Source organism: Lagopus muta, chromosome 13 (genome assembly GCF_023343835.1).
Source record: "Lagopus muta isolate bLagMut1 chromosome 13, bLagMut1 primary, whole genome shotgun sequence".
Taxonomy (NCBI): Eukaryota; Metazoa; Chordata; class Aves; order Galliformes; family Phasianidae; genus Lagopus; species Lagopus muta.
The window spans coordinates 16,364,172-16,380,366 of NC_064445.1; the positions used below are offsets into that span (position 1 = coordinate 16,364,172).

Below are 16,195 nucleotides of genomic sequence, written 5' to 3' on the forward strand. Positions count from 1 at the left end.
CAGTAAATAAAAAGAAACACCACCCTTAAGCAAGACTTTTATTTTCTGCCTTAAACAGATAAAAGCACATTTCTGATTTGAGGTAAACCATTAGAAGTAGTTTGCAGAGAGTATAAATGTTTCTAAAAATAAAACAGCAACACAAAGGTCATGACAAGACTTTCATTTGTCTCTAGACCTTCATTAGGTAGTTCACACAGTAACTCTATACAAGCAATCTGGCTCAAACAACTGCACTGCTCGTTTGAAAGCCCAGTGTAAGTGACAGGGAAAAAGCCCATGGCTGTGTTAGGACTGATGGAGAGTCATTGGTTGTCACTGCAGTTGGTGTCAGGCACTTGAACATGTAGTGTCACCTTGTTTATGAAAGCTCCTGCTGCACAATACACTCCACTTCTGAACAATGTTGCCTACTTTGTAGCGTCCCACTCAGGACTGTGCTCACCATTTTGGTCAGGTTCCCAATTGGAAACAACTCAGCAGAAGAGTGAAACCAGAACAACCAAATAATGGGAACTGCAGCCCTCGGCACCCACGCAGAACCACCTGGACAAGGCAGCACATTTCTAAGAGATCAGCAAATCATCAGTTACCTCCTTAAAATTTCTATTAAATTTTGAAGATATATTTTGGATGATGAAGGAGCACATTCCCATTTTTCCTTAGTCAAATCCACGCATCCAGCCCATTTTGGTAGGAGACTGGATGACATGGATGGAGCAAACCCAGTAATTGTGGACAGATTAAGAGAGCGAACAAGATAAAAGCCATCAATGGTCAGGTCTATTGCTGGTTGTGCATGAGATTCTGCCATTTCTTTTAGCAGCAACATTCCAAAGCAAAGCCTTGACATGGAAATGGCTTACACCACATTATTTATTTTGTACAGGGAACTTGCATGAGTTACCTTGACCACAATCGTTTTTCTGCTAGTTAAATTGCTTGTACAGAGCACTTGTTAATCATGACACACCAGCAAGTCTTCCTTTAGGCCTAAAAATCATCACTAGCTGCTTTTCCTGGTTTAATTTCATTTTATTACAATTCTTTGAAGAGCTTTTCTAAGAAGAGAAGTGAACAAATGATAGTCCTGCCAAGTCATGCTTCACAGTGAACCTAGTTTTTAAGGATGTTCAGTTACAGTCAGTATCTAAGTAACACTTAAGAGGTGCTTCAGAAGTAAACAAAGAATATTAATGCTTCTGTGTGACTGAATACATCAAGTATTCTTCAGTCCTTATTTATTTTCTAAGTATCTAAAAGTGATTTAACTTCTCAAAAACTCTTGGCTTTTTTAAAGCAGTTGTTTCATCTGTAAGGCCCCGTTTAGCTCCTAAAAAGCCAAATTATTTGACATAATGCTGAATTATATTGCACCACAAATGAGTATGTGGACAAAGAGTCCCTTTTCTAAAGGGATTGCAGTGCAAGGCCCAGATCCTGCAGAAGCCAACACTAATCAAATTCAGTGGAATCTGTTACACACAGATTCTGTGACTTAACTCTCATGCTTGTGCCTACAGTGTTAGGTTGTTAGTGAAAAGGTCTGGATTTCAACCCTAATAGTGAAAGAATAAAAAGAGTAATAGTCCTTTATTGCCAAAGTTGCAGTCTACTTTTGCACAGACATTTTTGGTGCATACTTCCTATTATGCACTTTCAGAGGAAGACAGATATTAGACCTGTACTAGTTTACTGCTGAATTTGAAGAGGAAGCTTAGGAGAAACATAATTCATTGTAATTCTGGACCTTTTGTATGCATTGTTGCTGCTGCAACTTGTGAAACAGAAGTGGAATGTTACAAATGATCCTTTAAGATACAAAAATAGACTGTTCCTCACTGCATTCTACTTTTTCTTTGCATCTTGGGTATCTTTTTCTTCTTCATCAGAGTATACAGTGGGTTCCTCCCCGTCCTTCAGCAGCTTACCAACGTGGTGATACTTAACTGAAAATTGGAAACAAATGAAAGTAAAAATCGAGTCATTATTCTGCCATGAAAATGTACTTTTTGTAACTCATATTGGTTTCCTAATTTAACAAAATGTGCCTAATTGTAAAGAAACACATCTGAACTCTGTGTTGCAAACAGGGGAGAGAAGAAAAAGAAAAAAGCCTAAATAAAGTACCTGAACTGCTGTTAATGTTCTAACAAGTGAAAGAAACGCCAAAGTTTATGAGATACAGCTGTCCTGTTGGCTGAGCCAGAAGATGGTGAATGTAGATGTGTAAAAGGAGGGAACTCATCCAGGTAAAGAAGCAGAATCGTGGATTGCATTATTTCTCTCGCCATGCCAAAGCTAGTTTTTGAACTAATGGTGTTGGTGGAATATTTTAGTTACACAAATACAGGTAACTTAAACTTCTTGTGATGTATGCTGCCTGTACCCAACAGGGCTGCAAAGAGATCCTTTCTCCTGAGATAAAGACAGACCTACTGACTGGTTACGCAGCTAATAAGCTTCTGCTTTGTGCCCTTTTTTGAACAGGTAAAAAAATATCTAAGAACTGAGAACAATATGTTGCCCACCTGTCAATTTCAAAGCAGAAGATACCTCTTATAGTCGGCATTTCGTACTGGCATTGTTATTATAATAGGAATTTAAAGCAACTAATTGTCACATTTACTAGAAGCACAGCAAACAGGGCACAGTTTACTGACGGTCCTACTGTTTGACTCTTGGAATGGTAGATTTGAACACTGGGTTAGGTTAGAAATTTGGTGGCATAGTTCTATTTTCTGGAACACAGCTGTTGGCATCGTAAAACAACCTTTAACAGACTTGATTAAGACAGAGTCAAAATAGTAGGGGGTGTGCCAGGTCAAGACTGAGACTAATGGCATTACGTGAAGGGAAGTCCCTGCCAGCACAGTACGAGGTCAGCACAGCAATCTCCTTAAAACTCTGGCTGGAAGTTCTTTTTGAGTAACAAGTTGGAACACGTTGGAATTGCACCTTAAGAACCAACACTACCAAAGCACAGAGAACACAGGGCAACTACGATAATGACTTCCTTCTGTTAATTTTACAACAAATACACCAAGAGTGCAAGTTGCCTTTTCCTTTGCTGCTCTGACTATCGCTGGCAAGGTAATGGCCAGAGATAGCATTTGTCTGATCATCAGAAGTTAGCTGGACAGTTCTGCACAGATCTGAGAAAGTCACCATCAAGGCAATGCAGAATAATTTACTTAGCGTTCAGAGCTGTACCAAGAGCTCAGAAGGGCGAAGGCTTGGTTCAAACAGCCTTCAAAACTCAAAACTCAAAATAAAAAATGCCAAGAAGCAATAATTCAAATGTTACTTCTGAGAAGCTGAATGGGACTTCATTTTTCAAAGCTTCAAAGCTAATTAATTGCCTTTATAGATGGTATCTTTATTGTATCAGAGGCATGTTCCTTACTCCTAATTCCTGATAACTTTTTAGATGGTCTTACACATTTGTCCTATGACATGAGTGTTTCCATCCAGTTCACTGTTCTGTAAGACGGAGGGAGGGAGGGAAAGAGGGAGAACACAGGGAAAACCTGACATCTCTCATCGTTTTTTGAATAACAGAAATTCTAATTGATAAACTTAAGTTTATCAGTTAGAATTATAAACTTAAACTATAAACTCAAGCTAACTCAAAGTAAGCTTCCGGACTGGTGCTTCAAATTGGCAACAGCCCTTTCACTGCTGCTTCCCTGATTACACGCTGGTTAGCCACTTATTTGTCAATAGTTTACAATTACTTACAAGTGAATTGTGACTCCCAGTCCCTCAAGGTCTCTTGCTGTGTAGCGTTGAGATCAGAGAGGTCGTCATAGTCATCCTTCAGAGCCTCCTTATCCAGGCAGAAAGTGGCAAGACCTCGGGATGCATCTCTCCCAGCAAAAATCCCATACGGGCCATCTTCAAAATAAAAACGTAAGCACTGTTACTACAGCAGTAACTGATGCTGTGGGATCTTCGAAGATTACAGCCCCCAATTGAAATAGATTACGAGTTCCTGCCCTGTTCTGAGGAACTCAAATTCCTGGAATGTTTTCAGACTTTATTCTGCTTGCCAATAAAGAAAAACGGAGGAAGAGAACAAGAAATAAGACAATAAGACGTGGAGAAATACTGAGTCTGTTGGAACTTCAGTCAACCAGGCAACAGTGTGTGGAGCACAGCAAGAGGGAGGGAATCAGCACACAAAGTGCCCTCAGAAAGTGGAACAAAGGGCAGGTTTGCAAGTCTGAGGCGAAACAGAGTGTTTGTAAGAGATGCTCTGGACTTCAAGGGCTGGAAGGATAAAAACTTGACTGAAAATGTGCAGCAAATGCTGGACATTACTAATGTGGAAGAGATACCTGTTAAAATACAAGATGACCAAAGCGTGCAGTTCGCAGCAGATCGGGGATTCCTTATCAAACAGGCTCTTGCTACACGCCCTTACTGATTAACTCGCATGACAAACATGTTGCAACTGGACACTGCGAGTTCGTAGTGCAGATTGCAGGAGCGCTGTGAACTCTAACCTGCCTGCCGCCTTGCACGCCTGTTTGCTGCGCTCCTCAAGAAGGATCTCACCTTTCCTCACAAAAGAAAACCAGCTGGCCGCACCCTGCGACGAGCCGCTCACATTTCACACTGTCCAGAAAGGGCACATCTAAGGCACGGCCATGAACCTCGCGGCGTTCAGCTCGCGCAGACACAGAAGTGCAGGTTGAACCCCGCTAGCTAGGCGGAACAGCGCGGTTTCTCCCTCGGAGCCCTCTGCTAGAAGCCCGGCGCGATCAATCTCTGCCCCCTGACAGAGATAGCTCAACCCGTCTCGCTACGTATTTCTTTAAGACAAACATTATGCAACAGAGCAGCGCACAACCAGCTCCGAGGATGCCACGTCCGCCCCGGGAGCGCGGGGCCGGCAGTGCGGCTCGGCGCAACGCGGGGTGCGGAGGAGCTCCCAGGGGCAGCGCGTTGCGACATCTCCGACTCAGCCCCGAGCCCAGCCCCGCCGCCCGCCCCTTACCCGGCCCGTAGAACTTGCTGGCGCGGGTCACGTCGAACACCTTCCCGTTGACGGCCATGAGGATGCGCGGGTCGCGCACACCGTCGTAGGGCCGCAGCTGCTCCAGCGTGAAGTCGCGGCGCTTCATCTTGGGCAGCGGAGCCGGACCCGCCTCGCCCGGCTGCGCCTCGGGCCGCTCGCCCCGCAGGATCTGGTAGAGCAGGAAGAGGCAGAGGCCCAGCAGACTCAGGTTGAGCGGCGAGCCCACGATCTCCAGCAGCAGGCCGCCCCCCTCGCTCGCCGCCGCCTCTTCGCCCGCCATCGCCGGCTCCTCGGCGGCCATCGGTTCGGCTGCGCTCCGGCACGGCGAGCTGCGGGGCGGGGCGGGCCGGGGCGGGGCGGGGCGGGAGGCGGCCGAGGGGCGGGAGGCGGGAGGAGGCGGCGCTCCGGCCGGCAGGGGGCGCTGTGAGCGCGGCGATGGCACGAGGGGAGCGCCGCCATGCTGCGCCCCGCGCGGCGGGCTGAGGGGGGGGGCAGGTTCGGGCTCCTCCGCAACAAAACCGCAGAGCAGCGGCTGCGATGTTATGATGTTATAATTTTATAACGTGCCATTTGTCGGCTGCTCTGTTCAGTCTTTTTGTCACTGGAGATAATAGCCGAATAAAGTGAAAGATAAGTACTGATAAGTACTGACGTCTTCATCTGATTAATTCTGGGCTCACGCACGGCAGAGCTATCACCTGCCCCTCCGTGGGCTGTTTTGGGTCTGAGCATTTGTGTAAACGGTGTCCTCACCACCAGTCCAGAAGAACATAAATTCCTGCCCGGTCAGTGTCCTTTTGCCCTCAGCGCAGGTGGGAGCCGGTCCGTGGGGCACTGGGTGCAGAGCCAGTCAACGCACTGCCTATTTCTCACTGTCAGAAGCAACTGCAGCTCTGTGACCCACCGGGGCTGTTCTTTACACAGAATGGCCGGGGTCGGAAGGGACCTCTGGAGATCATCGAGTCCAAGCCCCCGCTAAAGCAGCAGGTAGCACAGGTGGGCATCCGGATGGGTCTGGAATATCTCTATAGAAGGAGGCTGCACCACCTTTCCAGCAGATCACGCCCTGCCTTATGCTGATGTGTGCAGCGATTCCTCCCCAAGTACAAGACTCTACACTTGCTCCTGTTGAACCTCGTCAGGTTCCTCTCTGCCCAGCTCTCCAGCCTGTCCAGGTCTCGCTGAATGGCAGCACAGCCCTCAGGTGTGTCAGCCACTCCTCCCAGCTTTGTATCATCAGCAAAACTGCTGAGGGGGGACTCTATCCCTTCCTCCAGGTCACTGATGGAGATGCTGAACAAGACTGGACCCCACACCAACCCCTGCAGAACACCACTAAAAACAGGCCTCCAACCAGACTTTGTGCTGCTGATCACAACTCTCTGAGCTCTGCCAGTCAGCAAGTTCTCAACCCATCTCACTGTCTGCTCCTCTATCCCGCACTTCATGAGCTTCGTTACAAGGTTGCTGTGGGAGACAGTGTCAAATACCTTGCTGAAGTCAAGGTATGCAGCATCCACTGCTCTGCCTCCATCTTCCCAGCCAGTGATGACATCATAGAAGGCTACCAGGGTGTTCAAATATGATTCCCCCTAGGTCAATCCATGTTGACTACTCCTGATAACCTGCTCTTCCAGCTGCTTGGAGATGTTTGGGAGTTCTGTCTCTGAGCTCTGAGGTGTTCAGCACTTGGCTCTGCCCCTCAAGGTGTGGGGTTTGGTTCCACCTGCTGCCTGGCTTGGGAAATTCCATGCTCTATCGATCAGCACATGGAGTTGATCTTCATCGGTGGGTGCTGGCTTTTGTTCCCATCTGCTGTGGAGCTGGGAGAAGAAAATGTGTTGTTTCATCGATCCAATACTGAGATCTGTGGTTGGTAATGAGGCAGGTTTGGGTTTCGATCCTGTTTGGGACACTGGATAAATCTTCTGAGCTTTGGAATTATTGAAATGAGGGGCTGTATTGCCTTGATGGTGCTCAGTTCTGCTCAATGCAGGTATTGAGATGCTATTAGATTTTGTTGTGCTGATATTACATGTTAGAGAACTAGATGGAAGAAGAGAAAACTATTGGGATATCTTTCTTTCCTTGCTTCCATTTTGTTCAAGAGAAACCCAAACACCAAAATAACCCAGCCTGGAATTTGACCATGAGCTAAGACACTGGAGGGAGGAAAAATAAGCTCTGTTTGTGCCCAGTATCCCAGAGAAACCATGCAAGGGCAGTTCATTCTTAGATAAAGGAGGGCCAAGATTGATAAAATCTCAAGTTATCTCCCACATAAACACTGGCACCACAAGTTAAGTGACTTAACTTTACGCTCCTCTTTTTTTCTTAACTTTCTGTCATATCCAAATGTATTGAGATGTGTCTTCTCTGGGGAAAAATGAGAACAGATACTTAGAAATAAATGCACATTTAAAAAGATGATGATACATCACTTGGAATTACCTACATTCATGAGTCCCTTGTTACACATTTGCCAGTAGCACCCTTGTTTGGCAGTGCATTTAAATGGAACTGAGGTTCTGGGCAGAACTGAGTCGGCACCAGCTAATTTAGCTGTGCTCCCACAGTCACTTCTTGCCATTCTATAGACAACAATCTTTTCCTCCTCGAAGCCATGCTTAACAGCAGAATCCACGAGAAGGGCTGATGAAGGAGTTCTCCTTGTTGAAGAAGAGAATGAATTGAAGAAAATGGCATTGGAACTCAGATAGATTTCATATCCTTACAAATCAAAGCGGGTCAAACTGTTTCTAAGTATTCCTGCTTTCTTCTTTTTTTTTTAAATACCCAGTATAAATCTTTATAAAACTTTCTGACGAGGAAAAAGAAAAGAATGTCAAGGAGCTGTAATCTCACTCTTCTCTTACTGACTGGTACCAACCTGTGCCAAGGAAACAGAATCCCTCCCTCATCTCAGAGCTCCAGTTGGCCAAACATGCCCTCCGTGTTGGCTGCAGACTTTAGATTAAGCTGTCTCTAGAGCAGGTCTGTTCCAGGTGCAGAGAGCTGGCACCTGGCCTAGGAATGCCCCGAGTTGTGTCTAGCCCTCAGATCAGAAGCACACACCATCTTTCTGATGGACATTTTAAAAAGCTCCATCACGTTACAGTTTATTTTTCTAACTGTCATCCAGCTCCGTGCTGCAAGGAAGAACTCTGCTCCGTGAACTTGGCAGCAGGCTGAAAGCTCTCAAGGTCCCATCATTCCTGGACATACATGCCTAAATACCTGCAGCACAAAACAGCTCCAGATGGGATTTATTTATTCACTTATTGTAACCAAATTTTAGAAAACGTGTCAGGAAGGGGCATTGGACAGACAGACCGCTCAGAAGGAAAAGCCTGCTGGAGCTTGCCACTCCAACCTCCCCCTGGTAGCATCGCCTCTGCGTTTGCTGCCAGGATGCTGGCTTTCCATTCCTTTGTGCCAAACAGGGCTGGTGGTGACTGGGAGGGGAGGAAGGGCGTCTGCGGTGACTGTGCGAGGGTTTGGAGACGTCTCGTTGTCTTTGAACCATAGGAAAAGTTCTAGGTGTGAATTCTCAATCTGGGCTCCTCGTTTTGAAAGGCAGCCAGTGTCAAAAACAAGCTGGGCAGCCTGACAAGCTGTGTGCGCTTTGGAAGAGGGAGGAGAAAGGAAAATGCGGGACGGTGCGATTCTTGCAACGTAACAGTCTTGGTATCCCTAGAAAGCACAGTGCAGGACAGTGACGGAGTAAATACAATCCCTGACTTCCTGAAAGTAACTCCTTGGATTTGCTTAGAGCTCAGATGAGCCAGGAAGAATTTCTGTATAGAAAACAGCTGGATGACACGAAAGAAACAGCCCATTCACAGACTGAGGCAAATCAATCTTGCTGTTATTTCTCAGGGGGAGCAGGAAATACTCCCTCTGCTGGTTAGAGAAGTGCTGTGTGCACACGGCCTTTACGAGGACCAACTTTCACTCCCTCTGGAGATGGTCGCTTGGCCCTTCTGGGGCATGAGCTGCCTGTTCCCAGCACTGTATCACTGACATCAGACCAGTTCTCTCAGCTCTGCTGGAGTGCCAAGTTTACCACACAGCAGGGCAGACTCCATCACTGTACACTGACAATCAGCTCCAGCATTAGTAGGGTCAACTTCAGAAGAAGGGATGCAGCAGTGAAGCAGGATGGCAGAGCTTTGATGTAGTGTGTTACTTACAGGAACACAAGATAGGAACAGATTCTCATCTCAGCATGAGTGACATTTCTGCTTCAAACAGTGCTCATTGCTTTCATATAACAGAGCTTTCATTGCCTTTCGTTCAGTGGCACAGGTGAGGGGAGGGTGGCTGAAAAAGAAAGCAGCAGTAGGAAGACGGACCTGTGGAAGCAGTCCCACTTGCTTGTTCCCCAAATCACCTAGGTGCTCAGTTTCATTCGGTACCCTTCCAAACACGAGCCACATTTCTACCTGTTGCAGAGCTTACTTACATCTTCGCTCGCTTTGACCGCAGCTCGGGCAGCCGAGCAGCACCCGGCGGCACCCGAACCCGGCACACGTGCGGGAAGCGTTGCGGGAGGAGCGGGGGCCGCGGGGCATCCAGAAGCACGACGCCGCACCGCACCGGGGGCGTCACCCCGTCCCGTCCCCGAGGAGCGCACTCGGAGCCCGGCGCCGCGGGGAGGGGCCGCCGCGGGGCTGCGGAGCGGCGGGTGAGTGCGGCGGCGGGGCGGCGGGGCGGGTGCTCGTGGCGGGGCCGGGCGCGTTCCCGAGGAGGGCTGTGTACGCGTCGCTGCCGCCGCGCCGCCTTTGGAGCGCGGGGTCCGGCGTCCGCGTGAACCCGCAGCCCTTCGGGATCGGACCTCTGTTCCCGATGCCTCCGAGCAGCCGTCTGACTTAGGTGGGTTCGCCGGACTCGTCGCACTGATCGGTGCGAACGGGGCTTGGTTTTTGCCCCCTGCGTCGCTCCGGCACTGCCGGCCGTGTCCCGCACGAGTGCCGCCCCGGGACCGGGGGAGCGGGAGCCGCGAGGTGCGGGAGCCGGGCCGCGGCGGGGACGCGGTGAGAGCGGCGAAGGGAGCAGCCGAAAGATGCGCGGGCAGCCGCCGGGTCCCTGATGGTCCTTTTGCTGTTAGGAGCACGAACTCACAGACAGCCGCGTGTCGGGAGCAAAAGCGCAATCGCGCGTCTTTAGCGAATTGTGTGTGATACAGCTCTTGTGCCGGTAGGAGGGGCTCGAGTCGGGGCTCCGGTCGAGCTACCGAGCCGCGGGCGGTGCGAGCGGAGCGTCGCCGACCCCATCGAACCGCTTGCGGGCTCTCCGCTCTGCTCCAGCTCCTGCCTGGGCAGCGCCTCCCAGAGCCTTGCCTGCCCGCGTCCTCCGGCCACGTCCTGCGGGATGCCGAGCCTGGGCAGCCCTCCCGCAAACCCCGGCACCCGTCAGAGCCCTCCGGTGCAGGCCGAGAGACTTCAGCCCTGCAGTCGGGGTTTGGAAAGGGCGCGCGTGTTCCCATTCCTTGCGGTTACTGTTTCTGCCGCTCTTTTCTGCTTTGCCTCGTCCTTTTGATACTTTGGAGGATTTGATGGAGGTGGCTTAAAGAATACTGCTGGGAGCACTTAAAACAGCCCTCGAAAGCCAAGTATAAGAGCACTCTGTTCTTAACAGCTTCACGAATGTGAGTTTTCTATTTGTTTTGCTCTCACACAACATATTTAATGACAATTAGGATTCCAGCACCTTTGTGGATTTGTGATGAGAAATACAAATACGTGTCTTGCTGCTATAAAACATTCAGCTATGTACCTGTACTGTGTGCTTTCACTACTATGCAAAGCCAACTTATGTGAGCCAAAATCAAATTTCTGAGTTTCCTAAAAAGCACTGGAATTAGAATACTTGTTTCACTTACGTTCCTTGCTTGCGATTTGATGGGAGCTTTCTGAAACCAGAATGTCTCGGATTGCTGTGACCAACAGCATGGAGATATGCCCAGTGCAGATCTGATGACTCGAAACTGTCCCTCGGAACCCACAGCACAGGTTTTGGCTGTATCTGGACATTTGGGAAGCAGTTACTTCTGTAGACTTTTCTTCAGTCTTTCCTGCTGCCGCTAAGCACAAACTCAACCAAAAAGTTAAGTTTGATGTCTTACGAAGTGTCCTGTTTCAGAATTAATGTTTGCCTCCGCTGGCAGTGTGGTTTAATTTACCAGTCCCAGTGCTGCAGGCAGCAGCGCAGCTACATTTTATTTTCACAGGAGAAGCTGGATGGTGGTCAGAGAAGAAGTGAGAAGTTCAGCTCGGTCCAAGCACCGCTTCGTACAGGGCTATTTAGTTAAAATCCAAATAAATGTGTGTAGAGTCCACTGGTTATTTAGAATGTTTCACAAGGAAGCCCTATCTGTGCATGCAGGTACTGGGATCGTGTGTAAGTGCTGAGGAAGGGTTGAGGTGTCCCTTGTTTTTTAACAGCTGGGAAAATGAGCACTCGGCGAACAACACTTTGTGTACATGGGAGAGAGTCTAAAACATTTAATGCCAGCAAACATGTCTTTAATCCGTACTGCCTGATCTCTGCTAAAATCCACTACGACTTTGACCAGAAAGCTTATTGCATTCGATACTGCTGAAGAGATCTGTTCCTATGTATGTATTTATTTCTATGAAAACTGTATAAATGAAAAGAAAGCACACGTTGGTGTGGCCAACTAGGGAGTTGAATTATTTTTCCCCCCTGAGGATTTGCAGTAATCCTCATGTTTGTACTGCGGACAGTGGATGTGGTGTGGTTGTTCTCAATATCTTTAGTTACGTAACGTAAGCACCCAGCTGTGTCATAAGTCAGGCAGAGGACAGAGCCCTGTGACTGCCGTCCCTGCTGCAGTCTGCAACGACAGGTGATGATTTGGGGAGCTGCTCTCGGTGCAGGGACTCTCACTGTTTTTAGTGAGCTCTGGATGTGGCCCGGTCTCGAGCTGCAGTGGCTTGACTTTATTGGAATGCCACCAGAATCATGTTGAGTCATGCGTACGCAGATGCACACACATCCTATGAAAGTCTAAAATAGCTTTCAAAAGCCATGCCAACGCCATAGATGCCATCTGAATTTCATCAGTTTCTTCTAAATTAATTCAGTAACATCATGAGACTTTGTTACTTTGATGTTGGTTTTAGTGGAAATGCAGTCCTGTCCCTGTCATTCCCTCAGATAAGTTTCAAGAGGGCTGCCTATTCTTCAGCCCATTTAAGCTCAGTCTGTTGCTTAAGCATAAAGCTGTGTGCATTTCTCTCCATCTGGAGGGCCTTATCTCCATATCTTCGGTTGACATCTTGTATGTGCAATGGAAGGAGTACTGCAGGTCAGAACTTGAAACCACCTCTTTGGCAAGCAGCAAATGCTAAGATTTGCAGCTGATGGTGTTAACAAGGATCATTTCAACTTATATTCCTCCATCATTGTTGCCAACTACTGCGGTTTCCCCATAATCTCATGCGATCTCTTCATCATAGCTCACACAGAGAAATGGTCATGCAAGATGCTAAATCTTCTGACCAACTAACAAAGCAAAGCCAGGCAAAAAAGCCCAAATACACAGCTCCAAATCTTGAAACAGGACCTGCAGTGGTTCAGAAACTGAACACGAAGGGAGTGCCAAATGTTATTTCCAAAATACCCACTTGTTGCATAGTTTTGCTGACTCAGGGGGGTTGAATTTGGGGTGACTGCACTCCTCAAAGCACTTAAGACTGTAGGAAGTAATGAGGATCTGATTTCACAGCTCCTCTGTAAATTGTTCCTTAAACATCTGTAAGGTGAAACAGAGGTTAGAGCTCATGATTTTACTTTGCTTTGCTTAGAAGTCGAGCTAACCTCAGCCAAATGGTAGGCCAGGAGTTGCACAGCTTCTCGCGCTTTCGCTGCTGTGCGTTGGATTGTCACCTGCTGTTCCAGCCCCTTCCCCTTCCTGCCCAACAAGCAGCTTTTAATTCCACTGACATGAAGAAGCTGTCACCATTAAATATGAAAATTTGTTAAATAGAATTGCTATGATTTGTCAGAAAACTTCACAGCAGTTTGCAGTTGACCTTGTCATAGGCTTTCTCCCAGTCTACGCTTGGTAAGACCATTTTTGTATTCCATGGGGTGGCATGGGAGGGATTGCACACATGGGTCAGGCTGCTGCGCATTGAATCTTTGCTGAATCTTTGCTCTTTTGAGAGCCAATGCTCTTTTTAAAAATAATCATTCATAATCATTTCTAGCTTAAGAGACTTGGAGTTGCAGCCCGTCCCACGCCATCTGCGGACATTTCCTCACCCTGGCCTGCAGTACAAGGCAAAGCAGCACTGTTCTCAGGTTCCTTGCTGACTTGCTGCACATGACTGCAGCCAGGTAACAGGGACCTGAGGCTCTTCTTCACATCTCAGGATAAATCTTGTCTCTGTGACTCAAAAAGCCATTCATATCTTCTGGTGTACTGGAAGTGCTGGGCAGGGGAAGGCTTAGAAAAGATGCATTCTCTCAACCTGTTTTCTGTCAAAGTGGTGCCAGGATTTCTGAGCTCTGAATTTACCTTCTGTTTTCTGTGATAGATTTCACTGCTCAGCTGGGAGAAGCAAAAGGGTGAGGGAGAGAAAGAGAGGCAGCCCGGCTGTGTGGTTTATGTGGTATTTGAGAAATGGGCCAAGAGCTTCTATGTAAATTTAAACTGCAGTCCCATATATACAGTATATTTATCCAGGAATATGCTAAAGCTGGGAATATGTATTAGCATGCTTTCTTGACTTTGTTGCTGTTTCAAGCAATGCGTTTCATTTAAGTCTGCCAGGAAATGATTTAGCACCTCAGAGGCAGCTCGTGGGTTTATATAACTGACTCTTTAAATCTTGATTAAAAAAAAGGGAGATGGGAAGATGATGTTATTGAGAATGGGGCATAGAAAACCTCCCGTGCACTGGGAAAGTAAAGTCACCTGCAGCTGCTATTTCAGAACAGCTGTGTGGAAGTTCCTTTCAGAATTCTTTGTTCTTTCTTTGCAGATACACGAGGGAAGATGGTATTTCCAGGTGTGTAGAGCTGTACAGTTTCAAAGTTGTCAGTCCTTTGGAAGAGGCATAGCTTGCAGCCGTTCCCCTTCAGAGTGTGTTTCAAAACCACAGGGTGGTGGATTTGCTTACTCTTAAGAGTTCAGGAGCAGTAATGATAGAGTGAGCAGAAGCACAGTGAACAGCCTACACGTATAATGTTAACTACCAACATGGACTTCTTTAAGCACTGATTTTTTAAAGTCCTTTCCTTTTGGGGGGATGCAGCCTTTGCGCATTATCGCTTTGTTGCCACAGTGATGTCTGAAGATTTGATGAATGTTAAACTCCTAATGCTGTGATATTTTATTGTGGAAGAAAATATATTAAAATGTTAAGGTTCTTAAAATAAATCAGCTTAAAGCAAGAAATCAGAGTCAAGGAAAGGCTATCATTTATCACTGAAGTTCTTACTTTAGTTGATTTGTTGAGCTCACAGACTATGCTAAGGGTTATGTGCTGTGGTTTTAATGAGAAGCAGTGTGAAATTGTGTTAAGAGGAAAGAGAAAAAGGGGAGCAAAGCAGCACCCAAAGAGTGGTGAAAGTCCCTTTCCCTGTGCAGGGGATTTTGCATGCGAAACGTATGTGGGACTCTCCAGAGATGACGTACCTGCTGGTTTTGTAGCAGCCTCTGAGCAGAGGAAAAGCTTCATCATGTCAACAGCTTTACTGATGACTAGTAGTCACTCTGCAGTGCTCAGTGATATTCCCTTGGGATTTGTTATGGTTATTTTACTCATATCTCATTATTTTTAGCAATTACATATGAATTTATGGTGGAAAAACTTTATGTAACCTAGGGGAAATATCCAGAATCTCAGCAGTATTTGTACTTGGTTACAGTTGCCTTAGTGAAAGAGTAAAACTCATCCACTGTGAGAAAATAATGCAGTCTTGGTGTTCTGCAATCAAGAAAGCAACTCAAATCCATCCTGTAACTTCTCTTAGCAACCTTTCATTGCTTTTAAAGGCAATCTAGTCTGTAATTCACATCATATATAAATATTCCTTAATAAATGGAGATCTTGCTTAGCATTTGTGTCCAAAGGTAGCTGAGCGCAGAGCAAGCATGCCTTGTCCTTAGGCTGCACACTGGCTTATGTCCAGGCAGTGCCTCAGTTTGTCCCCTTGCAGGCAGTATTGGTGCATTAGCCTCTGTGCTGTACTCACAGGAGCTGTTTCATGGCCTGATCTGTGTTTGCCTTCTCACGTAGGTGCTGCTAAAACCAGCAGAAGAAATGGGTGACTTTTCAGCTCATGGCACAGGGTGACAAGTGCTCCTTGTCCCAGTGGGATTTGTGTTCGCTGGTATTTCACTGGATGGAAGCTGCCAAAATGGAAGCAAGAAGTCGGTACCCAAAGCCAACACTGTTGGATCTCAAGTGTGTTGTGTCTGGGCCAGTGAGGTGAACCAGAGTGGTGGGGCTGGATAGTGGCATTTGTCCTGGGAGAGCTGTACATATCTCCTAAACCACTTCGTAGAGCAGAAGGAGGATGATGGACTTCAATTTGTCATGACTCAAGTAGCTTTTTCAGATACTGCTCTTCCCGTGGCAGTAGGTGGACCCGTCAGCTCAGCACTTGCTTAAGCTCTGTAGTTGTACCCTTTGAAATGGGATGGACCAAGCTGAGATCCAGTTCAAGCATGTGTTTAAGTGACTTGGTGACTCAGAACTGTAATTCATTCAACAGTTTTAGGTAAAATTCTTCTGCAATTAGCATATTTCCTGCTTGTAGATATCTAATCATTTGGTATTTTTCCCTTCCCATTACGATGGGAACAGTTCCAGCATATGTAAGAGACAGTTGGGAACAAACTGGATATTTAAAGATTCCCAGAACTTGAATCTGAGAAATATGTGAGGCTGCTGTGTCAGGACTCTGCTGGGGTATGGAACTGTTCTGGCAACATTGTCTCAATATGGGATATGTTTTATTATGTGATGATTTTCAAACTCTGGGCAGGCTGGGCCAAGTTGTGAGGTGGAGCAATTGATTTCTAGTTTAACTCAGCCTTTTGATGCCAGTGATTCTGTAGGAGTTCCCACAGCTGAAGCCTAGCTAGTGAACTTAAAGTTATCTTAGATATTTATAGGGTGCCTATTCTTGTAG

The 16,195-nt window shown here is 47.0% G+C and overlaps 2 protein-coding genes across 2 annotated transcripts in view; one reads left to right on the forward strand and one right to left on the reverse strand.

Moving 5' to 3' along the window:
- Positions 1-24: 24 nt before the first annotated feature.
- Positions 25-5,374, reverse strand: PGRMC1 (progesterone receptor membrane component 1). Its single transcript, XM_048959806.1, has 3 exons — positions 5,003-5,374; positions 3,742-3,897; positions 25-1,949 (listed from the first exon to the last, which is right to left on the reverse strand). Exons 1-3 carry the CDS (start codon positions 5,322-5,324, stop codon positions 1,849-1,851), a joined length of 579 nt encoding a protein of 192 aa, XP_048815763.1. The 5' UTR covers positions 5,325-5,374; the 3' UTR covers positions 25-1,848.
- A 4,390-nt stretch (positions 5,375-9,764) lies between these two features.
- Positions 9,765-16,195, forward strand: part of KIAA1210 (KIAA1210 ortholog) — a 55,442-nt gene continuing 49,011 nt past the window's right edge. Inside the window, exon 1 of the mRNA XM_048959781.1 lies at positions 9,765-9,898. The gene's annotated coding sequence lies outside the window, so the exon portion shown is untranslated. The remainder of the gene's footprint in view (positions 9,899-16,195) is intronic.

What these genes read in the sequence shown, in the direction of transcription:
- PGRMC1 (XM_048959806.1), bottom strand. Translation starts at nt 5,324, where the DNA reads ATGGCCGCCGAGGAGCCGGCGATGGCGGGCGAAGAGGCGGCGGCGAGC. An exon ending in CAGCAAGTTCTACGGGCCGG is followed by an intron (nt 3,898 to 5,002) that starts GTAAGGGGCGGG and finishes TTTATTTTGAAG; the next exon opens with ATGGCCCGTATGGGATTTTT. An exon ending in CTGGGAGTCACAATTCACTT is followed by an intron (nt 1,950 to 3,741) that starts GTAAGTAATTGT and finishes TCCAATTTTCAG; the next exon opens with TTAAGTATCACCACGTTGGT.